The sequence below is a fragment of the Cavia porcellus genome, unplaced genomic scaffold (assembly GCF_034190915.1).
Source record: "Cavia porcellus strain 051 isolate PalLab524CR breed Dunkin Hartley unplaced genomic scaffold, mCavPor4.1 scaffold_21, whole genome shotgun sequence".
Taxonomy (NCBI): Eukaryota; Metazoa; Chordata; class Mammalia; order Rodentia; family Caviidae; genus Cavia; species Cavia porcellus.
The window spans coordinates 66013733-66029730 of record NW_026947504.1 but is presented as its reverse complement, the minus strand read 5'-3'; the positions used below and the strand labels follow the sequence as shown (position 1 = coordinate 66029730).

Here is a 15998-nt window from a genome sequence, read left to right as displayed (position 1 = left end):
GTTTATGGATAACCACTTTCTCTCCGTCCTCACATGGCCTTTAATTGGACTTGTGCAGACAGAGAGCTCCTTGGTTTTCCTTAAACAAGATTAGCATCCACAGTAGGTCCTCTTTTCTCCTTATCTCCCTATTTCCCATGGGGGATTAGCTTCAACACAGGAACTTCAGGGCTAAACTGCACACAATTCGATTTATGACACTGGGTGATCTATGTGCCTGCTTCTATGATGGTCACCTTATATGCTGACAAAAAGCACTAGGTAAACTCAGAGAATCATCATTAAACTAGTAATACTTTCCAAAGGGAGCAATGAAGGGTGAAGGACTCTAGAAAGAAACCCATTTTTTAGAATTTTTTTAATTGCTGAAAATGATCAATTTATGTGGGAACCATTGGCCAAGCCAGTTACACAATTGGTCTGATTGAGTTTGGTTGGTCTTCTTTTGAGACTTAAAAACATTTATAGTTTCCAGAATTCTTTTCTGAAGCAAATTACACAGATACTATAGCTGATACCAGCTTTCTGAGGCAGAAGAACTTTCTGGACATTGTGGGGGCCATTGTGGATTAAACTTGTCTGTGAGTTTACATGTTTCAGTGAGCTTATTCTGGTACCAATGATTCTATCACATTCAGTAGTCTGGTCTGGTTTTCTCATTCTATGGAGCACAAGCAACAGTCATAAAACTGTTGGTGTTGGCATCACAATCATTGCTAATGCTCTTTGCAAACCTCAAGTATGAGCATTGGGTTGTTCAGGGGAAGATGTAAGAATGAAGGCTTTATTTTCACCATTAACATTAGTGAGGCTAGTTTTTAAAAATTTGAGGATTGTGTGTTCCCAAATTAATAATATAAGATGTGAGAAATAAATACTCCTGGTTATTTATAAGTATCTATAGTCAGGGAATTGCTTATTATTTGGGATAAATTGTGCCTTCATGGCCCAGTGACCTGTCACAGAATTTCTGTTGTCCTCCACAATCCCAACTTCATGCACAGATACACAGGCTGTTTGATAGTTTTGTAACATCTTATAATGTGAATGGCATGAAAATTAGGACATTAAACCTTTCTGAAATGAGAATTTGGGGAAGACGATTTCAGGAAAACCCTAAGACAAAACTACTTACATTTACCAACTTGATGGAAATGCTGCAGCATTTTATTTTATTTTAGTTTAGTTTAAAGTTTTTGAGTTTGCCTTGTTAGCATCCCTGAATCAAGTGTTTGTGCTCATTACAAAAGTGCTTTTCAGTGTATTTTTTCAACTGAAAATGCTGCCATACCAAAGCAAATGCATAAGGAACCTTAGTTACTTGTGAGCATTTATACTAGGTCCACCACAAGTAAAAATGTTTAATTTCCTGTGGATGATAGACTTTTTATGGTGACTGGCAAGTACTTTGGTTCTTCATTGGGTGTTTTATTAATACACAGTTACATATCTATTTGAGACTGACCTTGGGTTTGGGCAACTGGTGATCACCCTGGGCCCTGTAAACTGGTAGTCCAGGGCCAGATTCCGATGAACCAAATGAAATGGGGACAACTCCTGGTTTATGATACTGTGTTTGTCACAATGTCCTTGTGAAACAGAAACATCACTGCTGCTTTACATACCCCTCTTGTGTAGAGATGCCCGTGTCTGCGGAAGAGGTTCCTGTTCCTTTGTCAGACCCATCCCCGGAAGGCAAGTGAAGAGCAGTCTGCTGTTCACTCAGAAGTTTATTAATGACAGGCTGGAGAGCTGGAGGGAAAAATGTAAAAAGAAACATAATTTAAGATGTGACTTTTTTAAAAAAAATAAATAAATTTACTGTAAAGCCAGTGAATGGTTGATCATGAACTGATTAATGATTTACATAAATCTAGAAGTGACTTTGAAGCTGACATGATAAGCAGAACAAAAACAAAAACAAAAAACAAACTAACTGTTCAATACTTGTGAATTGTTTAAACATTGTCTGCATTTTAGAGCCTGTAAAGTCATATTGTATTTTGACTTTGGTATCCACTGGTGTTGCTTTCAGGAAACAAGCTTTGAAACTGACTCCTTCTGCCAGATGCCTTTTGTCTTCAAGCTTTCAGTTCTGATAGGAATGTTTATTTTCAGTAAGAAGTTTAAAAAGGGCTAACTTTTCCTCCAGTGAGGCTCTTCAGGTGCAAAGAACTTATTTTAAGTGTTTTTAAAGTTCTTTCAAATATTGTTTTAGTTATTAAAGAGTTCTAGACATGTGCATTCCTAATAAACACAGTGCATAATGCAGAAAAGCAAAAGGGTGGAATTGGCCCAAGAGATCTCCCTTGCACTGTAGGAAAGAGCAGAGCTAAAGAGACAGGGCTCTGACTGAGATGTCTCTGGTTGGCTGGAGGTGGCTTTACAGAGGTTGTAGAAAGCTTTTTCTTTCCACTTTTTCCTCTGTCTTTCATTTTTTCTTTCCATTGGCCTTCCCTTAAAGCTTGTAGAACAGCTTTAATACAGCCAAGGCCTCTCAATTACATTTCAGGGACACAGACCAGCAGGCCAGCCTTCATTTTGGGTTTGGTCATTGCCCATCCGAGATTTGTAATGCTCTAAAAACTCAGTCAGCCTTAAGAAAAATAGTGTGAAGATAACCAAGAAGAAACACGAAATGATTCAGTTGTAGTAATTTTTGTTCCAACCTCAAGTTTAGTTGCTTGCTTCCGTGGAACCTCGGCATCCTTCCCTACTGCCTGGTTATTTTGTCATGTGGTCTCTTCTCCACACTGGACAGCAGGCTCTGCTCTGTAACTTGTTAGAGCTCAGTTTGTAACTTGGGATGGGTCTTAGATGAACAGTGGAGTGGCAAAATAGAGAGCTCTACTTCACACATCAGCTTTGTAAGAAACTTGTGCTATACTTAGATTTGTGAGAGCACACCTATCTGTTTTTCTACAGGATTGAGTTTTTGTGATTTTTACCACACCTCTCATATTTTGTTGAACATTTAGATTCATGATTTATGTGTCTCATTCCCTTTACCAGTTTCTAAGTTCTTTAGAGATCAGATACTATGTCTTACTGCTTTTTATTCATTGTAGTCAGTTATGTAGTGGAGGTCTGATACACATGTGAAATAAATTTAATTAACTCATTAACTGAATTAAACACAGCCAGGTCATCAACCTGGCAGATCAGTGGAGTCATGGGAGACAATCCCACCTCATTTGGAAAGGTAAATGTTGGTCATCAATTTAGATTATTCTAGCAATCAATATATTTCCTATCCAAATCCTGAAATTACACAATGTTTTAGAAGTTCTAAAACCTGCTTTAGATTGCTCAACCATATTGTTCTAATTGTGGCAAAATGCTCAAAGTGTGGTGTGGGACATTACATCATTTCTGGGAGCATCTGCGACTTACTAAATACAAGCTGATGGGAGGATACGCTCTATCATTGAATGGAAACACTGTTAAGTGAAATCATCATTAATATTGATCATGTAAGTTTCTACTGGAAGTCTGTGACCCTTAAATGGGCTCCTGTCTTAACACCAAGACTACAACTCTCACCTTATGCAGCAGAAGTAGCAGAGGGTTGGTTGCAGGTAATGATTCTTGTATTCATGGTTGGCCTTCAAGTCTTCTAGAAAGGAAGAAAAGCAATCATTTCTTTTATTTTTTCCTCCCCTGGCTTAAGAGTCCCATGGAAAGCCTATTCCTGTTAATTTGTTTTCTTTGACTGTTAATATATTTGGGAAAGGATTAGAAGGAAATACTGTACTAGAATAGTAAAATAAAGAGACTTTGCAGAGCTCGCCAGAGAGCTAAAGTTTGCCCAGGGCCTCAGGGACTAGTACAGCCCAGCAGTTGAATTTTATTATACATGTAATTTTCCCAAACGATGCCTTCTTTGATTCTTTTTACAGTAAATGTGAAATTGACTTCAGGTTTTAGGCACTCAACTATATTTTTAAAGGCATTTTAATCTTCGCGAGGTGATGAATGCCTTCGTAGACTGGCTAATAGGCACACGTCAGCACACGTCTTAGTGGCTCTTTCTATTTTGAACTTTCCTTTGCAAGTTTTCTTTGATCCTTTTACTTTGTACTTAGAGTTGGATTACTTCTTCTTTAAAGCAAGCAGACAATTTCCCTTGATGTGGATTTTGGGGAAGTCCACAGTAATTCTTCCTCCTATTTTCCCTTTCCCAAAAAATATGCTTCAGCAACACAGGTTACTCCTAAACTAAGGGACAGAATATTTAAGGATCACTTTGACATCTGAACAGAAAGGAGAAATACATAAAGATAGAAAGTAAAAACATTTTCAAGAGAAAAAGCCCAAGTGCCCTGCCTGGGAATATTTATTTGAGGACAGGAACTAACATGTGTTTATCTGTCTATCCCAGCATCTAGCTTGCACAGTGGTCTGGCAGCCTTTGTTTGTAGAATTGAAATACATGGATATTTGCTTTGATTCTTGAGAGATGCTGTCAAATAAACACTTCTTCAGAAACCCAGGTCTTTACCACCCAAGTGACAGGGTTTTTCTTGGGGAAAGGATAGTGCCTCTTTCTATGCAAAATGAGGAAGAAAACGGTTGTCTTTAATTAAATGTTGCCTCAGCTTTTAGTTCTTCCTTTCATTTTCTTCAGAATTATCAGTTTTTCTTCCCTAGCCTATCAAATTGAATTCTTAGCTTGTTTCTATTGGCTCAAAATTCTGTTCAATCTTTTATTAGTCTTTTCTGAACATGTTGATTGTTTTCTTGTGTGATTCACCAGTTTCAGAGAAAACTGAGTTAAAATAATCCTTTATATTTGCAGAGTGAGTGCATATTACGATGATCAGGTTTATTTTATCGCCAAAATGATCCTTGTTTCCAGTAGTATTTTGCCTTCTCTTTGCTTTTTCTTCTCTTCTTTAAATTGGTATCCAGTTACTTTCAACTTTTATGGGAATTTAACTTTAAACGTGTTTGTTGTTTGTGAACGGTAAATACACAGATGGTTAAAATCCAGGCAAACGCTGTCTTTCTTTTTTTTAAATAATAGATTTATTGAAATAAAACTCATACAATCATAAAATTTACTCTTTTGTAGTGTAGTGCTCAAGTGGTTTTTAGTATATTGGGAGTTGTACAACCATTACCACTATGTAACCTTAGAATACTGTCTTCCTCACTCCCAGATGAAATTCACTACCGGTAACTCTCATGCTGCTTCTCTTGCCCTGTCTGGCCTGAGCTCCTTTTGGCAAACACTGTTCTATTGACTGTCTTTATACCTATTCTGAACAGCTTATATAAATGTGCCCTTTTCTGATCGACGTCTTTCACTTAGCCTGCTGTTTCCAAGATTCACCCATGGCATAGCCTGTATCAGTACTTTGATCCTTTTTCATTGCTAAATTAGATTAGATAGAGCTAGAACACAAATTGTTGTCTATTCATGAGTTGACAAACTCTGTCTTTCAAAAGATGAGTTTACCAGGTGGTACTTACTGTGCTTATTGATAAATTCAGATTTATTTCTGCTATTTTATTTAGTGTTTTCTGTCTGCTTTGTATTTGTGCCATAATTTCTGCCTTTTCACCTTCTGTATATAAGACCAATAAAATTTTAATATACAATTTTCTTCTGTTGGTTTGAGTTTTATGTATTTGTGCATATATTCACACTGCTACTTCTAGTGATAATCATTATAGTTTTCACATATATACTTTTCAAGTCTAAAATTTATCAGTTTTCCCTTCTTTATCTGGAAAAATACAGTACTTACAATGCCATTCCATTGTACATGTTAAGGACATTTTATAACTACTTTGTACATTTTATAGCTATTTGGCCTCTGTAAAGCCCTTAATTATATTTTAGATTCTTAGATTCACATCATGTATTTAAGTTGATTGTTCAGACTTGCTTCTTGCATTTCATTTTTTCCTCCTGAGTTGAAATTCTTTTGCTGAATCTTATCCTGAGAAAGAGCTAATTCTGAATGCCCATTAGTGGTACACTTCATCATTTTAAGGAGAGTATTTTGACCTGAGTTTTAAATAATAGATTAATAGGCTTAAAAAGTTTTAGGTTAACACCTTCTGTATTACAGAATATTATTCCATGTTCTTCTGTCTTCAGTTGTTACAGTAAGAAGTCAGTTGACTGCCTTGGCATTTCTTGTACCACTGCATCTGATCTTTTTCTTGTTGCTTTTAAGAATAATTTTGCCTCTGGTCAGGCAAGCCAAGGCATGCTTGTGATCCCAGCCATTAAGAAAGCTGAGGCAGGAGAATTAGAAATTTCCCAGCTGAATAATTTAAAAGGACCTTGGCTTCAAAAAAATTGTGATTGGATGTAGCTCAATAGATCACTCCTGTACCAACCCCCCTTTCTTTTTGCTTCAATGAGTTTAAATTTGTATTTCATTGAACTTGTTCTTCCCACACTCATTTATCTTCCTGAACCTAAGGATTTATACTTTAATTCAATTCTAGATAATTGTCATCCATTATTCACTTTGAATATTGCCTTGCTCCTATTTTCTGTCTTGGAAATGTGTTTATTGGACTCTTATTCTGTCATCCAAGTTGCTTAACTTCCTCTTCATATTTCCCATTCTCTTAAATTTTTATCTTGCATTCTGGGTCATTTTCTCATATTTATCATCCAGCTTACTAATCTTCACTTCAGACAAATCTAATCAAGTGATTGAAACTGTCCAAAGAGTTTCTAATCTGTCATTATATTTGTGATTTTTAAAAGTGGTATTTGGTTCTTTCTCAAGTCTGCTTTGTTTTTCTTAAAATCTTTTGGAAATTCTTCCTTTTACATCTTTAATCATTTTAAACTTACGTTATGGCCTCATAAATTCTTGGCATCTGATCCTGCCATTGCAACTGCCATCTGATGGTAGATTGTATTTTAAATTTCATGTTTTGAGTTCATCTTTGACAGAGGCTTGTGGGAATACTATGATGGGGCATCAGTTTTGGACATGTTCCCTGGAAGAGATTTTTGTTTGCTTTTGCTGTATGTCCACACATATTTCAGGCCAGTTCAAATTGTCAAGTTAATTTCATAGCACATGTGTTCCCAGAATATAAATATAGTGGGAAGGGTGATTCCAAATTTAAAGTATCTGTACTGCGTAGGTACAAGTCCACAGCTGTACAGTCTCAGGTGCAACTTTACCTCCTATCCTACATCTAGCTCAGGAGAGATTTTCTTTTCTTGATAGTATTGGTGGACAGCTAAAAGAGTCTGATTTTCCTTTTTTTCTGGACATTACAGCATTTCTCTTACTCTCTTACAATCTCAGAAAGGATGTTTGCCCTGTTTTACTTAGAATTGTAGGAATTCAGTGACATGGGATTTTGGGGGAACTGAATGTGCTCTGTTTCCAAAAGCAGAAATCTAGGAAGTTTATTTTCCTGTATTTAAAAGAGATTATATTGAACATTTTCTCTAATGTGGAAAAATTTCAGTGTACTATTTATTTGCAATGGATTTTAGAATGCGAACCATTTGGGATTTAAAAAACCTGTTGAATTACTTCATTCTTTAAATTAACCTGGGAACCACTCTCTCTAAATTTGCATTTGACATTTCTTGAAACAATATTCATTAATAATGAATTCTATATTGGAATCTTGAGAACAGTACATAAGCAATCATAGGAATAGAACCTATTTGTGTATTAGTTGCAACTCTTAACAACAAGTAATACAATCTCAACTCTAATTGGCTCAAGCAAAGAAGGGGTATTTATTCACTTAACTGAAAAATCCTGGTGTACGTTGTTTGCATGCTTAGGAAAGGTAGAGTCTGTCTCTTTTAACCACTTGGTTCCCCTTTCTTCTCTGTTGGCTTTGTCTCATTTGGACTCTTTTGGCATAATGGCAAGATGTTTTCTAACAGCTACAGTTAAAGAGGGCTTCTATTTGCCAGTCTAGCACATGTGGGACTGGTCTATAGCTCAGGTCAACTGTCCATTCCTGAAAAGTCCACAGAGCTGGGGTGGGGGTGATATACTCAGTGGGACTGGTTTCAAGAGGGTGGCTAGAGTTCGCTTTGGTCAAACTATGTAGGCTGTGAATGGAAGAGGATAGTTCTGAATGGAAGAGTGTAGTTCTCTGAGAAATCTCTGGAAGCTGGGTAAGCAAAGCACTACAATGTTTCTATCATCTAATTTCCTATTTGTATTTACTGTTCATTTCAGGACAGTGTTGAATTTAGAAACATCTGCAGTCATTTGGCTCTGCAAATGGAAGGACAGCAGTTTGACAGAGACTTGAATGCTGCTCACCAATGTTTGAAGACGATAGTCAAGAAGCTGATTCAGTCACTTGCTAATCTTCCTTCAGATGCCCACCTGGTTGCCTGCGCTTCCTTGAGACAGATCTTACAGAATCTCCCAGATACGTGATGGTTAAAAGCATCAGAATGTAGGTCACCGTGTTAAGAGAACTGGATTCATTATCTTCCTAACTTCATCAGCAGACAATGGTGATTTTTATTTCTATCAAGCACACTTGTAGTAGTGTGTCAGTGGTAGTCTGTAGCCTTTACAATTATGGCATGTTAGTGAAAAAATTTTAAAGCTCTATTTCACATTTAAATATGCTGACCTACTTGCTACTTCAATTGAAACATATTTCATTTTGTGAAACTGATTGGATTACATGCATATGTATTTATTAATTCGTGTGTTAGTTTTCACCAAATGATACCTTATTCTGCATTCATATTAATGTGCGCTATAGGGTTTAAGATTATTTATATTAAGATCCATGGAATTTAAAATTATCTTGAATAAATAGATTCAATAAATAGGGTGTGTTCTACTTGCTGGGCACTTCACTTTTGGTTATGAGAATAAGTTTTAATTATAGGACCATGTGAGTCAGTACAGTAATCATGAGTTCCGATCCTGGCATTAATATATAACTTACTGTTGGAAAGGAAGCACTGGTTCTAAACTTTGTGCTTTCGTATCCTGACTTTTAAACTTCCAGTGATGAACTCTGAAGCACTAGGGCCACATGATATGTAAATACAAAACATAATATTATTAGTCTTATAGAAACATCCAGCTCTTCTTATTGTTTGTAACTATTCTGATTGAAGCGGGACATCCTTATGAAAAAAGGAGTGTAAGTGTAATGGCAGGTTTCCCTGACCATTTAGACACTGAGGATTTGAAGAGAGAGGGTGACTTGTTTTTTTTGTTAGCAAAAACAATCTGTACATACTTAGAAAACCTAAGCTCCCTCTTGTTCAATGATGACTGTATGAGAACAAAAGTAAGGTGCAGGGCTTGTTCTCTATCAAAGATTAAAGAGAAGCAGCATTGGATTAGAAAGAAAAGATTACAGTGTATGTGTACAGCTTGTTTCCTAAAAGCATTGTGAACTGGGCTCATGTGGTGAGTGTACCCCTATCTTAAAAAAGAAGTGCTTATAGTAGTCAAAGCCTTTTTAATTCCACCTATCCCAATCCTAGTTGGTTCCAAATGTTTTCTTCTAGCATATGAGAATGAAAGGTTTTCTCCTTCAGTGTAACTATTTCCACAGAAAAGAATGTGAGAAATATGAAGCTAAATTCTGAAGGAAAGAGGGACGTTTTGTTGAACATGTGCATGATGGCATCTCTTGGAAGGCAAGAAGGAAGACATTTATTTCTAGGGAACACTCTTGACTAATGATCTTTTCTCAATTCTAAGAGAGATTTTATTTGGGTTCGGGGTATGACTTTGTTTTAGGAGGAGGCTTTTCCCCCCCAAGAGCACTTACCCCAGTGCTCTCTTAAAGACTCATCAGTATGCACGTCTGCCTTCCCCACTGTAATTAATAATTCTCCCAATTTTAAGGGTTTTTTTTTTTGCAGTGGGGAGGGGGTATTCTTACCCTGAGACATTGAACATTTTTGGCTTTTCTATCATTGCTTATGCTTTTTCTTAACTTTGAATGATGTCTTTTGCATGTAATTAAAATCTTCCTCATTCTTCAAGGCCAGATTTACCTGCCACCAGATATGAACCCTTCTGGACTATCCTAATAAGAGGTGAATTTTTCTTCACCTTAACTTTCACAGAGCACATTTGGAGCTACTTCTCTAGTATTTGTGTTATACCATCTTTGTAGCACTTGGTTATTGGGGCCTCTGCCAAGAATATCAGTTTGTGCAGGCAAGAAATTTTCTAGACCTCTTCGTGTGGTTCATAGCACATACAGCTCTAAAAGTTTTTGATGCTATTAGAACAGTCCATTGGCCCTCCCATCATTTTACAACTCCTCCCCATTTTAATTTTTATGTATTGTCACAGAGTGAATCTGTACAGTCATTTCATTGTACATGCCACGAATACCCTCTGCCTCTTTCCCAGGACCCTCAGTCTTCCCCATTAGCCCTGTGTTGTTTCGTAGATTTGTGATATGCAATATGGTAGGCAATGGCCATATATGACTATTCATATTTGAAATGTAGCTTGTTTGAATTGAGATACTCTTAAAACATAAAAAGCACACTGGCTTTTGAAAACAGTACTAAAATTAAAAAAAAAAAACTTTAACTATCTAAATGTACCTCATTCTTTTTACTTTCACTATGCCTACTAGAAAATTTTAAATTCTGTAGGTAAGATGCATTATATTTCAGTGGGACAGTGCTGTTCTAGAAAATTCATTACACAATATATACTGCTGTCTTTGACAATTCACTCTGAATGTTGTTCTAAACCTTCTCAAACTTAACCCTAAACTGCCCTCCCCATTTTCAATTGATGACTTTGCCTCTAATTGCAGAGGATGATGAAAGCCATCAGAAAGCATGTGGATCATCTCAGTAGCAGGTCCGCCAGCTTTGCATGTGCACCTGTATGTTTTGAGTTCCTTTCAGTTTTAAGGAGGACCTGCCCTCCTCCCACCTGAGGCTGGCCAGTCATTCAGGTCCTAGATCCTGTCCTTTTTCACTCACTCATTGACTGCCCTTTGCAGTCTATCCCTTGTGTGCATCATCATCTTTTGCTTCTCAGGAACATTTTCCTAGCATGATATTATGGTGTAGTGTGTCTCGTATTTTCACTCCCTTAATAGTAAAGCTCATTGCAATAATTTTCCAACTCAATTGTCAACATATAATTTTTCCTTGTCTCTTCTTAACTCATTCTAAGTGAAAATTGTTCCCACAACTGCTCTTGTCAAGACGTCCAATGATTCCTTCACTAACAAGTTAAATGAAAAATCTCAACTTTCATCTTTTTTGATCTACCAGCAACTTTGGACACAGTTGATTACTCATTTCACAAATCATCTTCTATGTTTCCAAGTTAATAGACGTTCATGGTTTTAGGTTTTCACTGGATTCCTCCATATACCTTTTTTTTGTCTGTCCAAATCTCCTGATTTCTTGATTTTGGGGTGTTCCAGGAGTCACTTTTGACCCTTAATTTACACTTACTCCCTGGTGATTTTAAATGCCAGTCATTAATCATTGACACCTGTCTTCTGATTTAATCTCTAGATTTCTGTGTCCAACTGACTTTAGACTATTTCTGCTTGGATATTTAAAAGGCATTTCAAATTTCAAAATGGAATTCTTGATTCCCTAATCTGCTTCTCTCCATCTCCCAAATCTCATTTGGCTGTGACTACTACCTTTCTGGTAACATTATAAAAAGTTCTTAGATTCTTCCTTCAATGCTGTGGTACTCTTGCCTGTACTCATAAAATCAACAAATCCTATTGGCTTAACCTTCAAAATATGTCTCAAATCAAATAATTTCTTAATACTTCTATGACTACTGCCATAGTCCTAGGTACAGTTAACCTTTGCCTAGATTGTTGTAGTATCCCAAAATAGTTATGCTACCTCAGTGCCCCCTTTCTACCATCTCTTCCTCACACATCAGCCATAGTAGTAGAAGTCAGTTCAGTTAGAAATATTTTTATCTTTAAGCCATCAATGACTTATTTTTATTAAAATAAAATTCAGATTCTGCCCATGCCCTACTACACTTCTATTCTAAAATGCATGTTTCTTTGTCATCTTTATCTCTTCAAATATAACATCTGCATAAGGGCTTTTGTACTTCCTCTTCCTTCTACTGAAGGATTTTATTCTCATCTACTTCAAGTAGGTCTCTGCAGTCTGTCACCCATTAAAAAGCCTCCTCGTCTCCTTAACAAAAATAGCATCTCTGTCACTCTCTTTCCTGCTTTTCCCCTCATTGTTCTTGTAATCATCTGAATTTATTGGATTTCTATAGTATTTGTCATCACCGTAAGTTGTGGGCCTCAAGAGAAGTGTTCATGTTATAACAAGGGATGCTGTGGCAATTCTGTATGGTTAAAAAAGTGAATATTACCTTAGATGGTGAAAGAGATGATTATCTTAAGGATATTGTGCTGAGACTGTCTGTGTTTATTTGGGTGGGGACTTTAAATGCTGCCACACATGTCCTATAAAGAAGAGGCAGAAGCAGACACCATAGGCAGAAGAAGAGAAAGTAATGTGTTCGTGGAGGCAGAGGGTGAAGTGATATACCCATAAGTCAAGGAATGCTGATAACAATTAAAATCTAGGTAAGACCAAGACTGATGTATTTTCTAAAGACCCCAAAGGGAATGCTACCTCTGCCTTGAGACAACTTGATTTTGGACTTCCGCCCTCCAGAACTGTGACATAATATATCTCTGTTGTTTAAGACACCCAGTTTGTGTAATTTATGATAGTCGCCACAGGACCCTCATCCATGTTGTGACCCAAAACCATGGTGTGTATTCAGATTTTTAAAAAAAGGTTTTACAGTAAAGGACACATCGTTATTAATCTCTCTCGGAATACTTTCCTTCACTCAAATACACTCATCACATCATTCTTGCTAATTTTTGAAGCAGTTGTTGGAGTTATTTTTCATGAGTTAGTTCTGCAGTCATAGTTTTGCTTATGTCCTGACTTGGTTAAAAACATTGCTTTTACGTTTGTCTGGACTTTGGAGGAGAGTCAACAGGAAGCTGCGTGGCACCAGCTCTGGTGAATAAGGTGGAGGAAGATGTACCACCCTGTTTTTAGACGTTGTCTTTCTGTTAGATGGCACTTGGCTGCAGTATTCACCATATTTTTAATCATGCCTTGTAAATACACTCATGAAAGATTTCTAGAACTACTTCAGAAAGTGGAGGGAAATATTTTGACGGAGATTAATAGTAATATGTCTTTTATTGTAATAGTTTAAAATTTAAACATTCATTATGCTTGTTTAATACACCTTGAACACTTGCCTTTCCTTGGTAGAATGTAAGTACTAGGGATGTTATTCATGGCTGTGTTCCATGCTTGGCACAGAGTAGCCGCTCAATAAATATTTGATGAATGAAGATGTACAAATCATGTGGTTAGTCAATTAGCCATTTTTTAATAAAATGTTGTGGTGTCTCCAGAAGTTCTCCAAATCTTATGTATTTGAAAAATATCTGAATTCAAAGAAAAAGTGAAAAAGATAATTTTAAGGGCTAAATTTAATTAGGTGTTGAATTACAATACAATCGTGTAGCAATCAGTTGTAAGTGGCTAATAGTCCTGGTCATCCTAACAATTAGTGGGCTGTCCTGAAGAATTATCCTTTACCCTCAATTTTCCTGTGCCATTCTTTTTCTCTTCTCCCATACCTTAAAGTCAGCCTGTATGTTTTCTAAATGTGAGACCATACAATAACTTGAGCAATATGCGACACTTTCATGAAGACAGGTTGTGGGTATCTTTTCTTAATTCTGAAGCAAATGGGTCATCTGGTATTTTGTCCACTGAACTGCCTCGAGTATTTCACTCTGCCAGTTTGTGGATGGTACAAACACATTTGCTGATGGGTCTAAAGAAAGGACCTTACTGGAGCCTTCCTAAATAAAGCTGAATAACTGAGTGACAAAGTGGTATCCATGCCCCTTCCGTGATCCTTTGACACCTTCCTTGCTGCCTTCTCTACTTTTCTGCAAGCTCTTAGCACTCTAAAGTCCACCTATTTCTACATTTTTAACTGTCTGCCTTATTCTTCAAGTTCCCTTGGGTGTGTTCCATTTTTTTTCATTTTCATTAACAGCTTTCTTCCTCTGCTTAAACGCTGTTGCACTTCTAAGTGATACAGTTTCTTCCCGAAGTGAATTAATTTCCTTGATTTAAATGAAGGCCTTTGGAGGGTAGGAAACTACTTAGGAGGGTAGGAAACTACCAACAACAGACAGAACATTGGACTGCAAGAAACAAGCCTTTCACATCTTAAAATCCTCCTCCAACAGTTGGCTGTATTTTCAATTTTTCTTCATGCACCAGTGCCAGAACCTTATGCGGTAAATCTATCTGAGATGACTATAAATTCTGTGGATCCATAAATTTCAAGACACATTTAATTCAGCAAAACTTCAGCTAAGATGTGTTCTGTATCATCTGGGTATCCTCGTCAGGGATCCGAGTGCTCCATTCAACAGCCAAAAAATTACTACAGACAGTCCTGGTTTCACTTAACTGTGTATCAGGATCAAAGGTCTAGACCATCATAGCCCTGGCGTGTGTTCCAGAGGGCTTTATCTTTGTCTCCTGTGACTTGTTTACTGCTATGTTTAGTAGACATAATGCTCAAAACTGAGCTGTACTTTCTAAATTTCTCTTCTCATAGACAAGCTCCATGCTCACAGTCATAAGTTAAGAGACACTTCCAAGGCTGGCAAAAGCTTTTCCTGGCACAGAAGTACCATTAATGTTTTTCTCCTTGCCTGGATAAAGACTTTGGTAATAATCACAGTTTCATTTTCTTTTTCTTTAAAAAAATTAGAATATGTCTATAGAGCATATCAGTATCTGGCAGAAAAGCAAATTCCCAGTGACCCTAGGAACAAGTTGCTGCAGAAAAATGTTGGCTTAAATTGATACAAAGAGGAGAGTCAGCAAATGCCTCATCTCCTCTGTAGTTCGCAATGCAACTTAAGAATACAGGAATATAGCACCAGCTTTGAACACTGTGTGTGTGTGTGCATGTGTGTGTGCATGTGTGTGTGTGTGTGTGTGTGTGTGTGTGTGTGTGTGTGTTGGGGACAGAAGAAGTAAGGAGAGGACAGGAATTTCCTTGAACCTGAAGTTCTAATGAAGAGACAGTGAGATAATTTGGAAAATCAATTTTCTTGAGATAGCCACAGTCTTACTTTAAGAATTCACCTAATAAGTTTTGTTAGTTTTTTGATTTGCCCACATTGTTCCTCAAGCATGACACTCTTCATTCATTAAACATATAATGACTGCGAAGTGCTGATGTGACAACTCTTTCATTCAGATCTCCTACTCTGTCTCTTCATCCTTGATCATCTCTCAGCACCTCTCTATCTCTTGGACCAGCTTTCACAGATTTTTGAGCAAGGCAACAGAAGACTATACAAGGAATTTTGGCTTTTTGTGTACAAATATTTTTCTATGCATAAAGTTGTCAGATGTTGTTGTCTGTCAAATTTTCAGATATCCTCTTATCTTCCTTCCAGTTTCAGGTTACATATTTGTTAGGCACCTATTTCCTGTATAGTGCAGAATCGAACTATATGTGTGTTTTCCAGGAAAAATGTTCACATTCACAACGGAAGAATAGTCGAACCCAGAGAAAATATAAATAAAGTTCTATCAGTCTTACTGTTTCATGGCAGTTTTGATTGGTGGAGAAGGGAACGAATGAGAAACTTTTTGAGGTCATTGCATTCATACTTTTACGTAATTAAAGTTAAGTGGTTAGTGTGGTACCTGTATCACTCTCTATTATGATTAACCACTTTAGAAATCATAAATGAAAGCATTTTCTTGCCTTGGGCTGCTAGAAGGAATTTGCACTTGTTGGTTTCTCTTTTCAAAACTCATATCACGAATAACATGAACATGATATTTCCAAGTGTGGCTTTGTTCTTTTAAGATAGGTCCACATTTTCACTTTACAAGAGAAGCTGTAAAATGTGTGGTGACAATGAGCTTACTAAAATGGATGGACACCCATTTCCAT

General features: G+C 36.9%; 1 protein-coding gene across 1 annotated transcript in view; it reads left to right on the top strand.

Annotated features, from left to right (window-relative positions):
• Positions 1-15634, top strand: part of Dleu7 (deleted in lymphocytic leukemia 7) — a 29308-nt gene extending 13674 nt beyond the window's left edge. The window contains exon 2 of the mRNA XM_003477327.5: positions 8190-15634. Within this exon, the coding sequence (XP_003477375.1) occupies positions 8190-8396 (207 nt within the window). The 3' untranslated portion in view covers positions 8397-15634. The remainder of the gene's footprint in view (positions 1-8189) is intronic.
• The last annotated feature ends 364 nt before the right edge of the window (positions 15635-15998 follow it).